A 20080-nucleotide genomic window follows, 5' to 3' on the forward strand; every position below is an offset into this window, starting at 1 on the left:
CTGGGAAATCTTGCTTTTCTTTCAGTGCCATTGACGACACCAGACGCCCAAAAATCCCTTTTGAATGAGCGTCGGTTCATCGGAAATGACGACGACAATTAATAGGAAGTGGACAGAAAATGACAGGAAGTGACAGAGCGCAAAGAATCTCCAGGTAATTGCATCTTGTTTTCTTCATTATTATGTTAAGTTGAAGGCAAGCGCTGGATGTTATAAATGATCCACTTCCATTGACGGCAATAGTTGTGCAATCCGTTGGAATTGGCAGTCATCGGTATTATGAATTGGAGTAAAACTATCACATCAGAGACATAATGTATCTAAAAATTTTACATTAACTAACCACTAGTCGGCCATGTGCTCTCATACTCCGAAAAAAGAAATGATTACGCAAAGTGACATTATATTTTCATACAATGATCGTACCACACATGATTTACTGCCTAACAAGTTGGTCATCAGCTTGCAAAACAACTCTAAAACCAATTGAAACCATTTATCGTATCTCGAGGTACCACTGTATACATTTTTCTCCCTGAATATTACATTGTATGACTTCCACCACACCTGACCATTGCTCACGGCACCCCAGTTGGGAAAGACTGCTCTAATTGATACTAATCTCCCGTGCGCTTTCCTCCTTAGCAAATATTAAATAATAAACAAAATAGCAAGACGTCCATCCTTGGGTCAAGTGTGGATGTGTGACAATATCACCTGCGCTTGAGTCAAACTCAACTGTCGCCTTTTGCGAATCAATTGAATGCCACTTCTAAGGCGTTAATGGGATTAGCGTGGGGGACACAAAGATGGGGTCTGGAGATGGGCCATGCTTTGCTCCTTTCAACATCTCGCGGCGACGTCTTCCAAGCCAGCTGGCAGGTGCTGCTCTACTTGCATTATTTACAGCAATGTCTCACTTATATGCTGGATTTTTATTTGCGTTTTTACACGAGTAGAAGTTACAGGAGGCCTTTTTATTTAATTAGCCCGATTTATAGTTGATGATGGACTGAATAATTCACCTTTTCTGCATCAAAGTCAGCACATTTTTTGCCATCAATGCGGGTGGCTCCGTTGCAAGCGTTGGCAGGCAAACAAGATTATAGAGTGAGAAAATAGTGGCAAACAGATATGGGAAGGTCTTTTTAAGTAACCGTACCTTTTCTCTTGTTTGTCATTGGGATGTTACTTATTACATTTTTGTCTTTTAGAAGTCATTTGACAGATAAAATCTTATATTGGCATTTTTTTTTACTACTGGTATGGCGTTATATGGATGATGTCCAGCCAATTGCATGTTTTGAAGTAGCGTGTTTTCCGGACTATAAACTGCATTTTTGTTTGTTTTTGTTTTATAGTTTGGCCATGCGTGTGACTTATACTTCAGTGCGACTCAGGTATGTAATTATTTATACATTAAATGATTTCACCGAGGGGTAGAATCACGTGTAATTTATAAAAACCAGTGAGAAGGGCTTACCAAAATATTGTATTTTTTTAAATCAAATTGAATTCCACCCAAAATGCGACTTATACTCCAGAGCAACATGTTTATTTTTCTCTTTCATTGTGCATTTTTTGGCTAGTGTGAAATGTTGATTGTATGAACCATCTGTAGATCTAAATATTTCATTTCTTCATTCATTTGAAGATTCATTCAGAGCCCGTATCCAAAATTTGCTCTCATCGAGTTACATTTAAATAAAAAATAAGAAATCCTCCATCCAATTTTTAATGAACTTTTAAACTAGATTGTCATTGGCTTTTTAAAAAGTAATTTAATGAATGTTAAAATGCATCAACGACAATAGATACCATTTTTTTCTTCAAGCGGATTCCGAATAACAACATCTAAAACTCAATCTGCTGACAAATTGTAAAATATATTTTTATTGATTTTTTTAAACTATTTTGAATTTTCAAAATTGCAGCAGAAATATTTTATGCTATGACACAATCTAGCCATTCACCAAATCAATTTGAAAAATACTCCCCACGCTCCTTTTAACATTAGTTAGATGAAACATATCTTTTTCTTTTCAGTTTTATTTTCTTAGCTAAAGCGCTTATTTTGCCATTCACTATTTTACATTACATATTAAGTCAGTTAAGTCAAACTTCCCGTGGGTCAAGGATTGATAAATAGGTTGGGAAAATCAAGATTTGGCTGTAGGAAAAGAAAACCGTGCAAATAAAGTGAAAAGCCAAATGAAAAGGATCGGTAAAGAGTGGCAGATTTTGGAATGATAATAACAACGAGATTGGCCCTTTGTTCATTTTAATGGCAGCGTCACTTTTGCAACATGATGACTTCATCGAAATGGAATGGTGTTTATTCAGCAAACCCGGTGGTTGTTGATATAAAAGTGACCAGGAGCCCTTTCAGCAAGGTGAGTGAAACCAGCTCAATATTGACTTTAAAAAAAATTGCGAATTGAAATTGTTTTGGGTGTATTCCAGGTGAGGACGTTTGAAATGTTCAAAAGACTATTTGAGAGTCGTTGATCAAGTCCTAAACAACAAACGTTTGGATTATTTGTTTATTTTAAGAATAAATGTGAAAATGATTGAACATTTTTTAATAGAGAACTTTTCAAATGTTCAGATGTAGGTTTCCAGGAAATTATTGCAAGATGTTACAAAACTGTTTTTTTTTTCCAATTAACATACTTTAAAAAATATTTAAATGCCAAGTATAGATTATTAAATCAAATTATAGTTTAGCGTCATCATCTACGTCTTTGCTGAACTGCTGAAGTTATCATTCTTGCACTGTATAGTATTAATTCATAAATACTAATGTTTTTTCAATTATTAAAAGTAATTTCTTTCTTAAAAAAATAATAGATGACCATGTTAAAGGAAAAAATAATTAATAGATAAAAGAAGACAGAATAACAAAAAATAACAGTAAAAACATTCATAAATTTGAAATAAATTGCTTTAATTAATGTACTATTAATTTTTCTTGGCAGAATGCAATCTTTTTAAATGGAAAAATTTGAATGTTCAAATTTATTAACTGCCAGATAATTAATGTTTTTTCAATTCCATAGAGATTTTTGCCAAAATTATCAATGTAAAAACAATCCTAAAAATTCCAATAAGTAAATAATAGCATGGATGGATGTTAAAACTAACTAATTAATTCATTTGTTTTCCCTTCTGCTCATCCTCACAAGGGTTGCGGGGGTGCTGGAGCCTATCCCAGCTAACAATGGGCTGTAGGCAGGGTACACGGTGAATAATTACCAACAAAGAATGAAAGAAAATAATAAAGATAAACAATTAATACTCGCATGATAGCATTGATGAAAAGAAATGGATGTTTTGCTATTACTTCTTGTCAAAATGCTTATGTGAAATTGAACCCAAAAATTGGAAATTAGAATTCATTCACTGCCACTTACAAATATAGACATCCAATTAATTTGTTCTGCGGAAGCACCCCTCCCAGTTCAATTGAATTGGACGTCAATTGCCATCGATGGCAGCCAATGAGTCAGTAATGTCTTTTTCTCTCATAAAATATCTTTCTACTGCTTTTTTCCCTTTTTTTAATCTTTTTTTTTGTTTTAGGGTTACATTTTAGTCATTCAAAGTATTTGCATAACTCTATTACCATTTTAAGAATGTAAAGGAAGAACAAGGCAAGGAAAGAGTTGTTAATGCTTGGCTGGTGCTCAATGGTCTAAGCAATGTCGCATTATCTACATAATTCTTTCTGAAATAGGGCGCCGTTTTGAAAAATGCCCCGAGATTCTTAGCACGAAACGAGTAGACCGAAACGATTACATGAGACTTCTTGAAATGATGGCGTCGAGCAAATAAAGCCTTTTTAAATACTAAAGTGGGTGAGAGACAAAAGCGGCCTTGCTTCAAGACAACTATACAACAATAGAGTAATATCCCAAATGAAAGTGGTTAAATAAGTCTATCCAAGATCAGGTAAATGCTATAAATCATAATATATCATCTTTCCATTCTATTTACAAGAGTTGAACACATAGCTGGTTAGATGGACGTTCCAGTGGAACATCATGGAGGGCTGCTATAGCACAGGGTCTTCCAAAACGGTTCACCCCATTTCGTAGGCTAATCAATCATTTTGACAATTTTCGTTGGACGGACCTCAAATTTTCACAGTTTGTGTAAAAATGTTTCACGTTTTTGCATGTAATGTTTGGCATTTTTATCTTTTCAGGTTAAGAAATGGCATTCACTTCAAAAGAAAAGGAATTTTGTGTGTTTGAGCATGCTCGGTCGAACTCAGTCACCGAAGACAGTGCGGCGTGCCTTGTTCACAAATTTTGCAAAGAAAGCACCAACTGCAACACAAATTAGAACCAAAAATTTCAAGAAAAGGACTGGAATGTGGCTTTTCACATTTGCTCTTCAAACACTCTTCCGAGGACTATGCACGAACCTGCTCCACGTCTCTGCTGTCTCAAAATGATTGGCCTACGAAATGGGGTCAAACATTTTGGAACACCCTGTATTTGCGGGCCAAACGCAATGAAAAATGTGCACTAAACAGGTAAAAGTTTGCTTTTGCTAAGATTATAGGTGCTAGTTAAAATATTGGCGCTCATCTCCTAGTTGGGCTGATGGCATACTACCCTGAAAAGGCCTGAAGTTAAGCAGAATCAAGCCTGGTTAGTACTTGGATAAGAGACTGCCTGGGAATACCAGGTGCTGTAAGCTCTTATTTTACCAAGGAGAATTGGCTCAAGTGCTCATTTAACCTGTGAGAAGCAGTGGGATCTCTAATTTACATTTATTCTTATGGCGGCCCTTGGCCAAACTGGTAAGTCATAACCCTCGGAACCTCACACCTCTGGCCGCGTAGGGACCGGCCGGGAGACTGCTTCCCCACAAAAATACCCTCTGACCCTACAGCTGCTTTTTTGGGATGATGAATCCATGCCACTTGGGTGGGTGACAGCCCAAATCTTTGCCTATAGACACAGACACAGCCACAAAGCCCTCACTCACCCTTACTTAGATTGGCTTATGTAGATTGGTTGGCCAAACTCAATGTCAAATGTGCACTACACTGGTCAATGCTTGGTTTTGCTCAAATTATAGGTGCTATGCAAAACATCCAATATCATGTCCTGGTTGGCCTTCTGGCATTACTAGCCTGAAAAAACTCTGGAGGTTAAGCAAGGTTGTGCATGGTTACTACTTGGATGGGGGACTGCCTTGGAATACCGGGTGCTGGAAGCTCTTATGTTTGCTCACTTAACCTCGTGAGAAGCAGTTTGAGCCACAAAATACACAAAACCCTCACTCACACGTACTTAGTTAGATTGGCTTATGTAAATTGGTTGGCCAAACTCAATGTCAAATGTGCACTACACTGGTCAATGCTTGGTTTTGCTCAAATTATAGGTGCTACGAAAAACATCCAATATCATGTCCTGGTTGGCCTTCTGGCATCTACCCTGAAAAAACTCTGGAGGTTAAGCAGGGTTGTGCATGGTTACTACTTGGATGGGAGACTGCCTTGGAAAACCGGGTGCTGGAAGCGCTTATGTTTGCTCACTTAACCTCATGAGAGGCAGTTTGGTCCACAACATACACAAAGCCCTCACTCACCTTTACTTATATGCATTTGTGCGGCAAACCTCATGAAAAATCTCAAAGTTTGCTCTTGTTAAAACTATAGATGCTACTCAAAACATCTAATATCATACCCTGGTTGGTAAGGTCATGTCAAGACACTTGGTGCCTCAACACCAAGATTTTTGTTTCCAGGTAGTAACCGGGGTTTGAACCCAGGACCCTGGATCTCAGAGGCCAATGCTCTAACCGCTCAGGCAGCAGAACACACAACAATTTCAGTTAAAAAAAAAAAAAATGACATGCGTTTTGCGCCCAAAACACATGTCAAGTTTTTTTTTTTTACTTAAATTATTGTGAACTCTGCTGACTGAGTGGTTAGAGCATTAGCCTCTGACATCCAGGGTCCTGGGTTCAAACCCCGGTCACTACCTGGAAACAAAGATATTGGTCCCCCTCCCACCAAAGCTGGGAGGTCCCCCTCCCACCAAGGCTGGGAGGTCCCCCTCCCACCAAAGCTGGGAGGGGGCACCAAAACATATTGGTGCCCCCTCCCACCTTTGGTGGGAGGGGGCACCAAAACATATTAGTCCCCTCCCGCCTTCGGCGGGAGGGGACATTAAGACAGTTGGTCCCCTCCCGCCTTCGGCGGGAGGGGACCAGGACTCTTGGTCCAACACACTTGGTGTCCACCCCCGCCTTCGGCGGGGGTGGACACCAACACACTTGGTGTCCACCCCCGCCTTCGGCGGGGGTGGACACCAACACACTTGGTGTCCACCCCCGCCTTCGGCGGGGGTGGACACCAACACACTTGGTTCCCTCCCGCCTTCGGCGGGAGGGAACCAAGATTTTTGTTTCCGGGCAGTGACCGGGATGCGAACCCAGGACCCTGGATGTCAGAGGCTGATGCTCTAACCGCTCTGCCGGCGGAGCCCCCAATAGTTTTAGTTAAAAAAAAAAAATTGACATGGGTTTTGGGCGCAAAACGCATGTCAATTTTTTTTTTTTTTACTTAAATTATTGTGTGCTCTGATGGCTGAGTGTTTAGAGCATTAGCCTCTGTGATCCAGGGTCCTGGGTTCAAACCCCAGTCACTACCTGGAAACAAAAATCTTTATGTCCCCCCTGTCTCTGGTAGGGAGGGACCAAGTGTCTTGACATGACTTTACCAACCAGGACATGATATTAGATGTTTTGAGTAGCATCTATAGTTTTAGCAAGAGCAAACTTTGAGATTTTTCATGAGGTTTGCCGCACAAATACATGTAAGTAAAGGTGAGTGAGGGCTTTGTGTATATTGTGGATCAAACTGCTTCTCACGACTTTAAGTGAGCAAACATAAGAGCTTCCAGCATCCGGTTTTCCAAGGCAGTCTCCCATCCAAGTAGTTACCATGCACAACCTTGCTTAACCTCCAGAGTTTTTTCAGGGTAGTATGCGAGAAGGTCAACCAGGACATGATATTGGATGTTCTTTGTTGCACCTATAATTTGAGCAAAACCAAGCATTGACCAGTGTAGTGCACATTTGACATTGAGTTTGGCCAACCAATTTACATACGCCAATCTAAGTAAGTGTGAGTGAGGGCTTTGTGTATATTGTGGCTCAAACTGGTTCTCACGAGGTTAAGTGAGCAAACATAAGAGCTTCCAGCACCCGGTATTCCAAGGCAGCCTTCCATCCAAGTAGTAACCATGCACAACCTTGCTTAACCTCCAGAGTTTTTTCAGGGTAGTATGCGAGAAGGTCAACCAAGACATGATATTTGATGTTCTTTGTTGCACCTATAATTTGAGCAAAACCAAGCATTGACCAGTGTAGTGCACATTTGACATTGAGTTTGGCCAACCAATTTACATACGCCAATCTAAGTAAGTGTGAGTGAGAGCTTTGTGTATATTGTGGCTCAAACTGCTTCTCACGAGGTTAAGTGAGCAAACATAAGAGCTTCCAGCACCCGGTATTCCAAGGCAACCTTCCATCCAAGTAGTAACCATGCACAACCCCACTTAACCTCCAGTTTTTTCAGGATAGTATGCCAGAAGGTCAACCAGGACATGATATTGGATGTTTTGCATAGCACCTATAATTTGAGCAAAACCAAGCATTGACCAGTGTAGTGCATATTTGACATTGAGTTTGGCCGACCAATCTACATAAGCCAATCTAAGTAAGGGTGAGTGAGGGCTTTGTGGCTGTGTCTATAGGCAAAGATTTGGGCTGTCACCGACCCAAGTGGCATGGAGACATCACCCCAAAAAAGCAGCTGTAGGGTCAGAGGGCATTTTTGTGGGGAAGCAGTCTCCCAGTCCCTACGCGGCCAGAGGTGTGAGGTTCCGAGGGTTATGACTTACCAGTTGGGCGTGTTAGGCCATGGGCCCCCATATGAATAAATGTAAATTAGAGATCCCACTGCTTCTCACAGGTTAAATGAGCACTTGAGCCAATTCTTGGTAACATAAGAGCTTACAGCACCTGGTATTCCCAGGCAGTCTCTTATCCAAGTACTAACCAGGCTCAATTCTGCTTAACTTCAGGCATTTTCAGGGTAATATGCCATCCCACCCAACTAGGAGATGAGCTCCAATATTTTAAGTAGCACCTATAATCTTAGCAAAAGGAAACTTTTACCTGTTTAGTGCACATTTTTCATTGCGTTTGGCCCGCAAATACAGGGTGTTCCAAAATGTTTGACCCCATTTCATAGGCCAATCATTTTGAGACAGCAGAGAGGTGGAGCAGGTTTGTGCATAGTCCTCAGAAGTGTTTGAAGAGCAAGTGTGAAAAGCCACATTCCAGCCCTTTTCTTGACATTTTTTGGTCCTAATTTGTGTTGTAGTTAGTGCCTTCTTTGCACTGTCTTCGGTGACTGAGTCCGAGCATGCTCAAACACGCAAAATGCCTTTTCTTTTGAAGTGAATGGCATTTCTTAACCTGCAAAGCTAGAAATGGCAAACGTTACACACAAAAACGTGAATCTTTTCTACACAAACTGTGAAAATTTGAGGTCAATCCAACGAAAATTTTCAAAATGGTTGTACTATGAACTGGGCTCAAACATTTTGGAACACCCTGTACATCCATCCCCAAAAAGTCACCATCTTTTCTTTTTCCTTGAGCTAAGGATATTTTCTTTAAAATTTCCATTCCTTCTCCCGCTGCTTGTTGTTCTCCTCAGCCCAACTTTCCTCTCTTTGTCCAAAAAAAGCAAAAAAGAATGCTACATTCACATTTCACAGGTTGTTCAGGTGGACAGCCGTAGTCTGACTTTTTCATTTCTGTTCCTCAACTCAGAAAATCCTTCAAACCAAGATGGAAAAATAGAAGTTCTTCGTCATCATACCCGATGCGCCGTTTACAAGTCGGCCAACCTTGACTTCTTTTCAACCCACAAAGCACTTTTTTTAAACCTTTCTTTTCCATTTTGAAACAATCCTGCAGGGTAATTATTAGAGGTATTTGTGTCCTATCATTGTTTAGTGTTGACGTGCGTGTGTGTGTGTGTGTGTACATGTGTAAGCATGTTGTAATCATGTCCTGCCGGGGGCACGATTCTTGCCGCGGTTATACCCGCGTGGTGGAGTGTGTGTGCGTGGAGATGTGTGTATGCGGCAAGTGTGTGTTGCTATAGGGGCTGTGGTGCGTGTATCCCTGGTGAGGGTGGCCCATCCGCATCCCAACCACGGAAGCGGGCGTCATGGGGGTCATGGGCGTGGCGGGGGTGACCGGGTGCGAGCCCGGCGTGACCGGGAGCGAGCTGGGGCTGAGCGAGGTCATGAGGGGGACGTCGTCGGGAGATCGGCGGAGGGTGAGGGTATAGTCGGGCGGGCAGGTCAGGCGGACGGTGTCCAGGGTGCTGTAGATGTCCTGCGTGTCCAAGCCGTCCAGTGCGTCCAGCGTGTCCAAAGTGTGATGGTGGTGTGCGTTGTTTCTCTCGTCCGCTGACGCCGCGTCAGATTCCAGCTGCTTCACCTGCAACGATCGAAGCGAGGGTTCATCGGAAAAAGGCTTCAGACCAAATAATCTCGGATATCATGATCGCAATCTGTTTTGTGACGTCACCACACTCTACCATATCTCCAATCACCACTACCCAGTGTATTGAACAAAAATACCTGGAATATGTGAGGCTCAGATCTGGATCGACATGCAAAACACCAAGTAATTTAGATGTGTTGTTTAGTTAAAAGCAATGTGTTTTTTTTTATTGAATCCGTGTTAAAATCATCAAAAATGGCAACATTTTCCTTTGATTTTTTTTCCTGCTCATAGCTCACCAAAGAAGTCACTACAATTAGTCACTCTTGTAAAGAATATACTAGAATGATGTGATGTGTAGTACAAAAACATCAAATCCATTTCAAATTTTAAATGCCTTGCTCGTCTATCACCGTCAATGCCAATGATCGAGTTGCAGCAATGAAACATACAGTAGATGATAATTAGCATGAATATCAAGCTAGCGGCTGCAAAGATTCCTTTGATCCCCCAATTTGTTGGATCCCACTTCTCATAAATAAATGCTCACAAGCAGTCGGCAGAGTCCTGCTTCATGGCAACTTTGTCACATGCTGACACGCACAGATTCATCCAGTGACATTTTACTCTCAATTCCAGCACCTATTTCACGCCCTCATTAACGTGGCGGGTAAAAACAGTTGCCTGCCAACCACCAGAGGTGAATAAATAAACAAACATTCCCACATTTGCCACTGTAGAATATGCAAACTCCATTCAAACCACAAACCTCGGAAAAAAATATTCTAGATATTTTACTGCCATTTTTGTTCTGGAGTCAACATTCTGAGCAACAGGAAAATCACAAAATGAAAAAAACAAAGACTGCAGAAGGTGATCAACACAGCCCAAAAGATCATCAAGTGCCCCCTACCTACCCTGTCCAGCATCTATGAATCCTGGTGCCTTAGAAGGGCAGAGAGTATCATAAAAGACTAATTTCATCCCAACTTCCACCACCTCAACCTACTGCCCTCTGGAAGGCGCTACAGAGCCATAACAGCCAAGACAAACAGACTGAAGGACAGTTTCTTCACAAGAGCTGTCACCATACTCAACTTGAGTTCTGCACCTAGGACCTCATCAAGTCTTATTACTACTACTTATACTACTTGTTTAATATGTTGACTACTTATTTATCTGAATTACTATGTATTGATTATTTCTTTATCATTACTATATTTTAATTATCTATGTGTTTGTTTGTTTGTTGTTGTTGTGTCCATAGACTCAAACAGAACAACCTCACTGCGCTCTGTTGACCTCACTTGGACTACTTATTTATTCATTAATTGATTATTTTGTTGTTGTTGTTATTTGTGCACTACGTGGTGAAAGCTTGAAATCTCTTTATACCTGTATAATGAAAATAAAAGCATTCAATTCAATTCAATGTAGCACTCCGTGACATCAGACAAACACAACAAAACAGTTCACAGCTAACTTGAAATGAAAACCAAGCAAAGGCACCTGGACACAACTCACACATGCGCATGCGCATGTGCCCAAACACACACACGCACATCTATTCTCGCTCCAAGGGCAAGCCATGTTTCGCAGATGTGCTCCAATGGCAGCTGATCCACTTGCAAAGAAGGACCGCAAAAACACTCCCGCGCTAAACCCACACATGGCAAGTTTGATCGTTCTCAAGGGATCATGTGAAATAATGACTTGCATGAAAATGATGCTATTATGTGGCCACGTGCACAAAAATCACAAGAAGAATTGTATGGGGCCTGGCCAAATGAGATGCCAAACGTCTTCTAACACATCCAGAATAGTGCAGTTACTATAGATTCGATGGCCTGGGATTGAAGACAGTTGGATTAATGAGAATATTTGCAGATATACATGGAGTTGGCAGGTGCCCAAGTTTATTTTTATAAGACTTGGAAAAAACATTGTGCAAACTACTCTAGGAATTGCTTCGGTATTTATGAAGTCTTGTAACTAGGGTTTTTAATAGTTGGTCTCCAGATATTTTGAGGGCCTTGCATTTGGTCTCAGTCTCAATCTCGCTTCGGTCTCTGACTGGTAATCAATTTTAAAACTTTATTTTTTTCGGTCTTGGTCTCATCTCAGGCGCAACTCTTTTTTTATGGACCGTTTTAAATTGGCTCAATCTAAAGCTCTTTCCTGACATGCTCTGAATTCTGGTAATATTCCGTTATTTACCCGGTAGGCGCTCATGTGTGAGCGCAATGTGCCGGCTCAGGTGATTCAGAGATGAGCCGGAACTTTATAGGCTCGCGACCCAGTCGGAAGTCCGGCGCATTAGCGGGGCGCGTAACGTCATGTCTTAATGCTTTAGGTAATGTTCCGCTTTGGGGTTAGATGACGCAGCTATCACGTGACTCCGCTATACTTCCTAATTTTCTTCGCCAAAAGATGGAAATTTGACATTTGGCAAGTAGTAAAAATAGATCTTATTCATTGTACAGCTAGCAAACTAGATCCAAAAACTGTTTGCCGATTTTAGGGCTTAGAAAGAGACTGTTCAGTGCCGAATTTGACCTGAGGGGTAGGCAAAAGTAGTACCAGTGTTGATAGCGTATTTTCTTCCCGTAATTATTTTATTTTTACGTAAACATTGCGATTAAGGATGTGTTGTTGTTCCGTCTAATCTCTTGCAAATGAACGGGTCTGATTGGTACAGTTAAATAAGTTTGCTTCTTCAGCGGCTCTCATTATGTCGCCCGTGGCAACCATGACGTTAACGTCTGGGGCGTCTTCGGTATCGACAAAGAATGATGGCAAAAAGGCGAGCCAAGATCAAGGTCAAACCGTTGCAATGAACACAAACTTGTCACGTGGTGTTAAAAAGGGCTGACTCACCTGTAACGACATGAGTCCTTCACCCTGAAGGTGAGCGGCTACATCCGCGGCTGTGATATCTCGCCGCGGGGGAGGGAGCGGACGAGGCCGCCGGTGCTCCAGCCGCCTCTTGTCCTTCTTGTAGAGCAGAGCGGCAAACGCCAAGATGTTCAGAAACAGCAGCGAGGCTCCCACCGCGATGGTCACCGAGAGTTCCGTCGAATAGTCCTCGTTGGGGACGTGGACTCCGTTTTCGCCTGCGCCCTGTCCCAGGGCCGACTCCGGAGGCTGCGGTGTGCCTCCTTGAGAAGCCGGGTGGCGGGTGCTACTGGGAGGCCAGCCCTTGGAGATGCGCTTGGTGTACGAGAACGGCGTGTCATCCTGCGGGGACGGGCTATGCGTAATGGACGACACCGACTGGAGGAGCTCGTTGACGTGATGCAAGTGTGGTACTAGCTGGAGCCAGAAGGAGATCTTGGTGGCTCGATAGTGGTCTCGGACGCGAGGCTTCAGGCCGATGTGGAGGTAGAGTTGTTCTTTCGGGGTGTACTTGGACCAGGCAACCTCCTCAAAGCGGTTTGGTTTGGTGTGGATGAACTTGGTGTCCTGAGGAACAGGCTGGTTGGGGTCCCTGGAAAGAGAGACGTTCAGATTTGAGGGCACTCGTTTAACTTAAAGTCTGCCATTGACCATGCTACACTTTTTCACTGGTAGCAAATGAACACGTGAAACATGAGCATTCACTTTGATTATTTTTTGTTTCTTTTTTAAAATACATGTAATAAAAAATACAAAAAAAAGGGAACAAACAGTAAAGGTATTCTTATTTATTTTCATTTGTTTAATTTTCAGCCCGTAAAGGTTGTAAAAGTTTAGATTCCGAGTTTACAATGGAGATCTCCGTTGTCTTTGTCCAGGGTGCCGTAGCTTTGTAGGCTAACCTAAACTAAGGTTGCAGAAATAAATCAAGAATATGCATATTTGCAATACAAATCTGGTTAATTATACTACAAAAAAATTACTGGGTAATTGTACTCAACTATGGTTACTACAAGTATGTGTTCTTATACTACAAATGCATATCTGTACTTGTACTACAAGCAACTGTACTTGTGTACTTATACTAAAGCTACCAACGCACGTTCTCCAGAAATGGCTTCTTTTTTTTGCCAACATTGATATAATGACGCAGCATGATACTTCATCAAGCTTTTATCTTGCAGCCCAAAGGGAAGGGGATGTTTAATGTATGAATGTAATTTAGCTTATTATCAACTTCAGTGTGTTACTGGGGGCTACAACCCTATACTGCTTTATTTTCTCTTTTTATTTCATTTTTTTTATTAATAGTATTCACAGTTTTGCGAGATTTCATTTTTGGCAAATATATAACCTCAAATTAATTCAAATCAATTCATCACCCAGATAAGAAAAGTAATGAGACATATCGCGGCCTACATAATCCAAAATGCGATGTGCATCTCTCTTTTTATTTATGTATTTATTTTTTAACAGGGCAAGGATGTTGAAATGACCAAAAATAGTCACTTGTCCTGCAAGCAACAATTTGGTAAATGGGTTTTGTTTCTATCCAAAAAAAAGGAGCAATGAAATGAAATAAGCAGCTATGATACTCCAACCCAACACATTGGGAAAAAAGACCTTACAGAATGTTTCAAAAAGAAGGTCATTTATCCAAATATCTATTCCAAGTAACGTCTTAACCAGTCATCCTGGAAGACTTGAAAAGCGACGCCAACGATGACTCCTGCAAAGCGGAGACGTTGGCAAGCTCGTCGGACAAGACGTCCAGTGTAATTACATGACAAACCGCTGCATTGGCTCTGCTTGCTTGACTTTGAAAAAGCTTCAGAGAGTGTCATTCTGCCGCTGTCCTTTAATATTGCAGCTTTTCACTAAGGACAGATGACATTATCAAACAGCTCAATATTGCTTTTCCACGCACGCTTGCGCTCAATCGGAACATTTCCAGGTAAAGGAGTCTGGAAAATGCCAGTTCTCTGAAAGGTCTTCAGTTAACATTGACAGGGAACGGCAGAGATTGCGAATGAAAAAGTGTCTGTAATTTCTGTATAGATTAATGATTTAAAGAAAGACAAAGACCTCGGGGTTGACAGACTGTTTATAGTCTTAAAACAGCGATTCTAAACTGACACGCAATCATCCACATTACCGTGAAGCTCCAATACAAGGACAATCGCCAGTCAAATATTCATTTAAGTGTTTTCACGTTGGGAAATGTCAAGGGAACCGCCTAGGATTTTTACTGGACTAGCTCACACCCCTTAGGACTTTCTCTCATCAATTACAATCAATAGCGTGACCGTACGTCTTTTCAGTCAATGACGAAGTTAACAAGACAACTGTTGTGGTCCAAAACATGTTTCCTGCAGATGTGTGATTCTACAGGCACACCATCAATTTTGATCTTGTTTGTATTCTTGAACTCTTCGTAGCATTTCAGATACAACCCGCTTCAACTTCAATGTGAATATTGATGTCCCTCCAGGCGGCAGTTTGTGACAGAGTACCAACAAATTCTTATTACATCCGCTAATCTATCCATGCATATGCACGCATAAGAGCCAAAATTGCATTTTTTTTTCTTGTCTAACCCCCATGACCAAATTTCATCTCAAATAAAACAGTGTACTTCAATCCAAATGAGATTTTTTTTTAGTTGGCCTTGATTGAATGTGTGACTCAACCTCCTAACGTTGTTATGAGTATATTCCGAAAAAGACTTTTTAAACAAGTTAACTTCCGATTGTTTTTTTTAATGTTCTACATGCAAAAAATGATTCTATATACTACAATATCTTTATCCCTAGGGATTAATCTATTGCTAGTAGCCCCTTCTCATTCACTGCCATTGACGGCAATAGATATCCAATCCAATGTGTATCGCTGTCAAAGGTAGCCAATATATTATTACTTTAAATATATAAATTTATTTTAAAAAGTGACCTTCTCTTTAAATCAAATGACAGTAGAAGCATTACAAGTTAGCCTTTGCACACTTGGACCTTTCTGAAAGCGGCCAACTGAGAGAAAAGTTTTGGACACCCGTGTTCTACGCCACGTTCTTCCAATTCTGGATTTTCCGCTTCAGCTTTTATCAGTCAAATCATTCCGTGTTTTGAAGGCGTCGTGGATTCCCTCAGTGGCGGCCCAAAACAAAGCCTGCAGCTGCTTTCATGACAGCGGATTTAAATCACTTTATGCTTTTCAAGTGGTTTGTTTCTTTTCCGGATGACATTAAGTGCGGGTTTATGAGGCCTGATGAGCGAAAGGAGATGACGGTACCATACTTTGCTGGTGCTCATTACGCTAGTGCAATTTTCCCTTAAAAGCTTACTGAAAAAAATGCATTAACCTGCCATTGCAGAGTACGTAACCATTATAATTGTGGAGGTTTGGGGGCGGGGAGGATAACATTTTCTATATTTTAGTCCGCCATGTGCTGGTATATTTAACAAATCTTCTCTCATTGGCTGACTGTGCCAGACGTCCAATCCAGTTGAACTGGGAGAGGCTAACAGGAAATTTAGTTAATAAGGCTTGTGAAGAAAATTAGATTAATAAGTGCTTTTTATGGTGAAAGCGGTTTTGCTCCACTTATCTTTAAGATTATAGATGTATATTCTATTTCCTGATTTCCCCTTTTTAAATCAAGAATTGCAATTTTTAATCCAATTTGTGTTTTTTTGTCATTTTGTAAAATCTAAATATATCAAAATATGTTGTGTTTTCTACTTTAATATTGAATATAATTAAAAAAAATATTTTGTTTCCTTTTGAAATGAAAAATAAATGATTAAAAGACACTCCTTTAGTAAGAAAAAAAACCTTAAATAAACATTGTTTTAGATTTTTTTTTTTTAAACGGAATATTTGGGGCTTTTGATCCATTTCTTTTAATCCGATTAAAAAAATATATATATGTATATTATATCTAAAATGGTCCAGCCCACATGAAATCGAGTTGACGTTAATGGGGCCCGTGAACCAACCCACGTTTGACACCCTTGCTATATGATATCAAGCCACCTATTTTATTTGTATTTCAAGCCAATGTTATATTATTTCATTTTTGAATTTTTTAAAAACTGTGCCTCTCGTTGTCCCAGTCCAAATAGACTGGACGCTGATCACTGTCAATGTCAATGAATTAGTTGATGATTTTATGGTTTACTTCCAAATCTTCCCTCATGCTGGTTCCACTGTTTATGAGTGGCCCGGTCCTGACTGGGAAGTGTCATTTCATTCGGGTAGCTTAGCTTTTTAGCAGAATAATTCGATCGTAACAACAGAGAGACGGGATGTTCGACTGTGCAATGGACGTCGCATATTTGTACATTGTGGCCTTGCGTGGGCCGATCCGTGCCGCATGAAAAAGCATCTCCAATATCAACACAGAACATTTGTTTTCATGTGAGGAGGTGTTTGGCTTTATGAGCAAAGGCGCCTATTCCTCGCAGGGAAAAAAAATGCTCTTTTACTGCCCACACAAGCATGCGCATAATGCAAAATATTTTCTGTTTCTGCCAAGGTTAATGTTCTTGATGAAAAGTCAGTTAACTGATTTTTTTTTTTTTTAAACATGATCACTAACTGAAAGTACAACGTGTAAATGTTTTAAAATTGATCTAACCACTATCTTCATTTTCTGCGAATCCAAATGGGTTGGAAATCTATTATTGTCATTGACACTAAAATATGATGTCTTTTTTTGGGGTGTATAACTCATTTTTTATTATAACAAATTGCAATTTTGAACCCTGAGAGAGAGAGAGACTCAATTTAATTATAGTTTCATGATTTCCCTTTTCTTTTTCAGAGAACAAAATGTCATTATGGAATAATAAAAACCCATTTGTGGAGGAACAAAGTCGGACAAGAAAAAGCATCCGTTATCAAGGAAATTCAATTGTTAAAGACTAACAAAGAAGACCCATTTCCAAAGCACAAAAATTCAAATAGGCAAACATTTCCTACTCGTATTGCTAACACATTGTTGGGTGGGATATCCTACCATTATAACAACTTGATTTCATTTCACTAACTTATAATTACTCAGACACTCATATATGATGTCACATTTTTGCAACCCCCGTATCATGTAATAATGATTTTTATGGGTGCTGCGATGAAATGGGAAAATGATCTCCAGTAAAACGCCCGTGTGTGGAAATAACACAAGTCTGGCCTAAGGGGGGTTGGCAAAGTTCCGCACTGCAGCTTTAAAACCCCCCAAAACAAATTACAAATGAACGCCTGTGTCTTAAGGGGCTGATATAAATAGATGTGAAGAACGCTGAAGCTGTGTTTTTGTCTTTTGCCTTCCTGCTGTAGTCAGTTTAAAGATATAACATCTCATCTGAGGGAAAAATCAATGTGCCCCCACCCCACCCCCACTTTTCCCCGAGGACAGGTACCTCTATAAGCACTCACCCTGTCTTGGCAAAGTTGGTCCAGTAGGTCATCACCACAGCGCTGAGCATCACGTCATTCTTGGAGAAGTTGCAGTTAAACAGATCGGTGGGACCCACCATGGGCACGCCAAATACGTATGGCACCTATGCGCAAAGATGTGGACAGGTTACATGGGTTCTCTTGACAGAAAACCTAAGCTTAAATGACTCCTAGCAAAATGTGATGTCACAGTCTCGGCGGGGGCAGACACGTCTTCATGCTTCAGGGAGCGCAAAGTCATTTCTCTAAACTCATCTCTGCTTTGACAGGTCGCTTCCAATCATTTAGGGGCTGAGATCCGGTGTGACCGAGCCTCGCCGTTCAAACAAGCACACGTACAGAGTGCTGCCATATGGAGTGCATTTAAGAGCTTCACTCCTCTACAGCAGGGGTGTCAAACTCATAAAAATGTCGGAATGCCTTATCTGAATACAAATATACAACAGATTGATGCTTGGTTTTGCAATCAGAAGCAAGCACAAACTTAGTTTAATGACCATTTCATTTCGTAACAAATATTTGCAATCTCTCGAACATTCTTAAAACTGACGACAATAGGCACTTTTGTCATTTTGGTTAGAAATACGCATAATTTGCTTCCACTGGGGCCAAACAAAATCACGTGATAAGTCCAAGTTGGACTCGGGATTTCGGTTTGTCACCTGTTCAATGGAGGTAAGAAAAAAAACATGGGGAGATTGAAAGATACTGTACATACTGTATCATCACAGCCCACACACCCACTTCTTTATAAGCCTGGTGGTGCGCCAGGCTAAATTATTCCCCTCGACCTGTCACCAGGTTAAAACAGTGCTACAAAAAGACATTAATGGTAATAGATATCCAACCCATTTGTACTGGGAGGAATGGTAGCGATCACTCAGTGGCACTGGAACATAATCACTCGATCTCCCAATCGAGTAGGATTCTATCGCCGACGATGGTTGCCCACAAGTTAAGAGTTTTAAAGTGAAAAGTCTTTCCGCAGATTAAGTATGATAAGTGGCACTTCCAGAGCCCTCAATAGTTCTCGGAATCTTTTAAAATCTCTTTAACCGTTAATCTTTTACACATCCTCTGTCTGCAGTCGACAATAAAAAAAAATCCAATCTCCGCGTTGTAGTTTGAGCTCGGATGACAGCGTCCTACTGCTCACGGGAGATTTGCGATTTGCCACTTTTATTATCACTATAATATATAAAATTGTCCAGAAGCCACGGCGGGCACATGGCATCCTTACTCTGTAGCTAGATTTATTTTGATCAACTGCAAGAAGCAGTCAAGCATATTAGCCACGGCTATGCTAACATTAGCGTGTCCGCCCGACGAAGCACCGCCCTTTAATGGAGTCGTAAAAGAGCAACGAAACAAAGCGATAGTTTTTTTATGACGCTGACGGAGAGAAAGCCGTGTAAGGGGGTTGGGCTTTATCGGCACGTTTTCAGGGTGGGCGGGAGAAGATGCTGCCGCCGTTCATCTCCATTAGCTGCTAATGTTTGGCCTTTTTAACTACTAGCTGACAGGAAGCATTTGCATTGACATCTCTGGGAAAAACAAATAAAAAGAACAAATTCTGAAAAATGAATCTGCTGCAAATGAAATTATGAAGTAATGAGCATGTGTTCGAGAAAAAAAGTGAATGTTTTCAGTTATGTACAATCAGAGCGCTTTTTTGTGTTACGTCAGGCAGGCAAGTGAGAATAAAAGTAGGGTGGCCCAAATGCGGGCAAGCAAGGAGTGTAAAAATGTTTCAAAAAATTCAACAAAGTACCGACAAATAGGCTTAAGGACAGTTTTTTCCCACATCCATCAGGACTCTAAACTTGCGGTAACACGACACACAATCCCTTCTGTGTAATAACTTAGGGGTGAGGTAATATGAAAAGACGTTGGGCGGTGATCTGCCTCCTACTGGCTGACTGAAGGTAAGTGAAAGATAGTGAGAGGCAAGTGATCCGCTTGGGGGGTGATGCGATGTATCCATAACGGCAGAATGCCAAATTACGAGTCCGAAATTATCACTTATTTGGGTCTTTTGCCGAGAAAACGCACCTTATGGAGAAGCACTACCAATTTCGTCATACGCAGTTCAGGGTATGATGACAATTAGGCTTTTGTTGTTGATGACGACGACAAAGCCTATGTCCGATTATTATTATTATTATTAAAAAGACAGAGA

The 20080-nt window shown here is 40.8% G+C and overlaps 1 protein-coding gene and 1 long non-coding RNA gene across 4 annotated transcripts in view; one reads left to right on the plus strand and one right to left on the minus strand.

Moving 5' to 3' along the window:
• The window catches only part of LOC144086761 (uncharacterized), a 35272-nt gene extending 25559 nt beyond the window's left edge, over window positions 1-9713 (plus strand). The window contains exons 2-5 of the long non-coding RNA XR_013304570.1: window positions 26-154; window positions 1362-1400; window positions 2292-2393; window positions 8866-9713. This is a non-coding gene — a long non-coding RNA (uncharacterized LOC144086761). The remainder of the gene's footprint in view (window positions 1-25; window positions 155-1361; window positions 1401-2291; window positions 2394-8865) is intronic.
• LOC144086759 (neuroligin-4, X-linked-like) overlaps window positions 6921-20080 on the minus strand; it is a 46642-nt gene continuing 33482 nt past the window's right edge. For all 3 annotated transcript variants that reach the window (XM_077616841.1, XM_077616840.1, XM_077616839.1), the window contains exons 8-10: window positions 17881-18005; window positions 12427-13036; window positions 6921-9543 (exon numbers count right to left, since the gene is read on the minus strand). In XM_077616841.1, coding sequence (XP_077472967.1) covers window positions 9136-9543; window positions 12427-13036; window positions 17881-18005 — 1143 coding nt within the window. In that variant the 3' untranslated portion in view covers window positions 6921-9135. The remainder of the gene's footprint in view (window positions 9544-12426; window positions 13037-17880; window positions 18006-20080) is intronic.

Source organism: Stigmatopora argus, chromosome 13, assembly GCF_051989625.1.
Source record: "Stigmatopora argus isolate UIUO_Sarg chromosome 13, RoL_Sarg_1.0, whole genome shotgun sequence".
Lineage (NCBI taxonomy): Eukaryota > Metazoa > Chordata > Actinopteri > Syngnathiformes > Syngnathidae > Stigmatopora > Stigmatopora argus.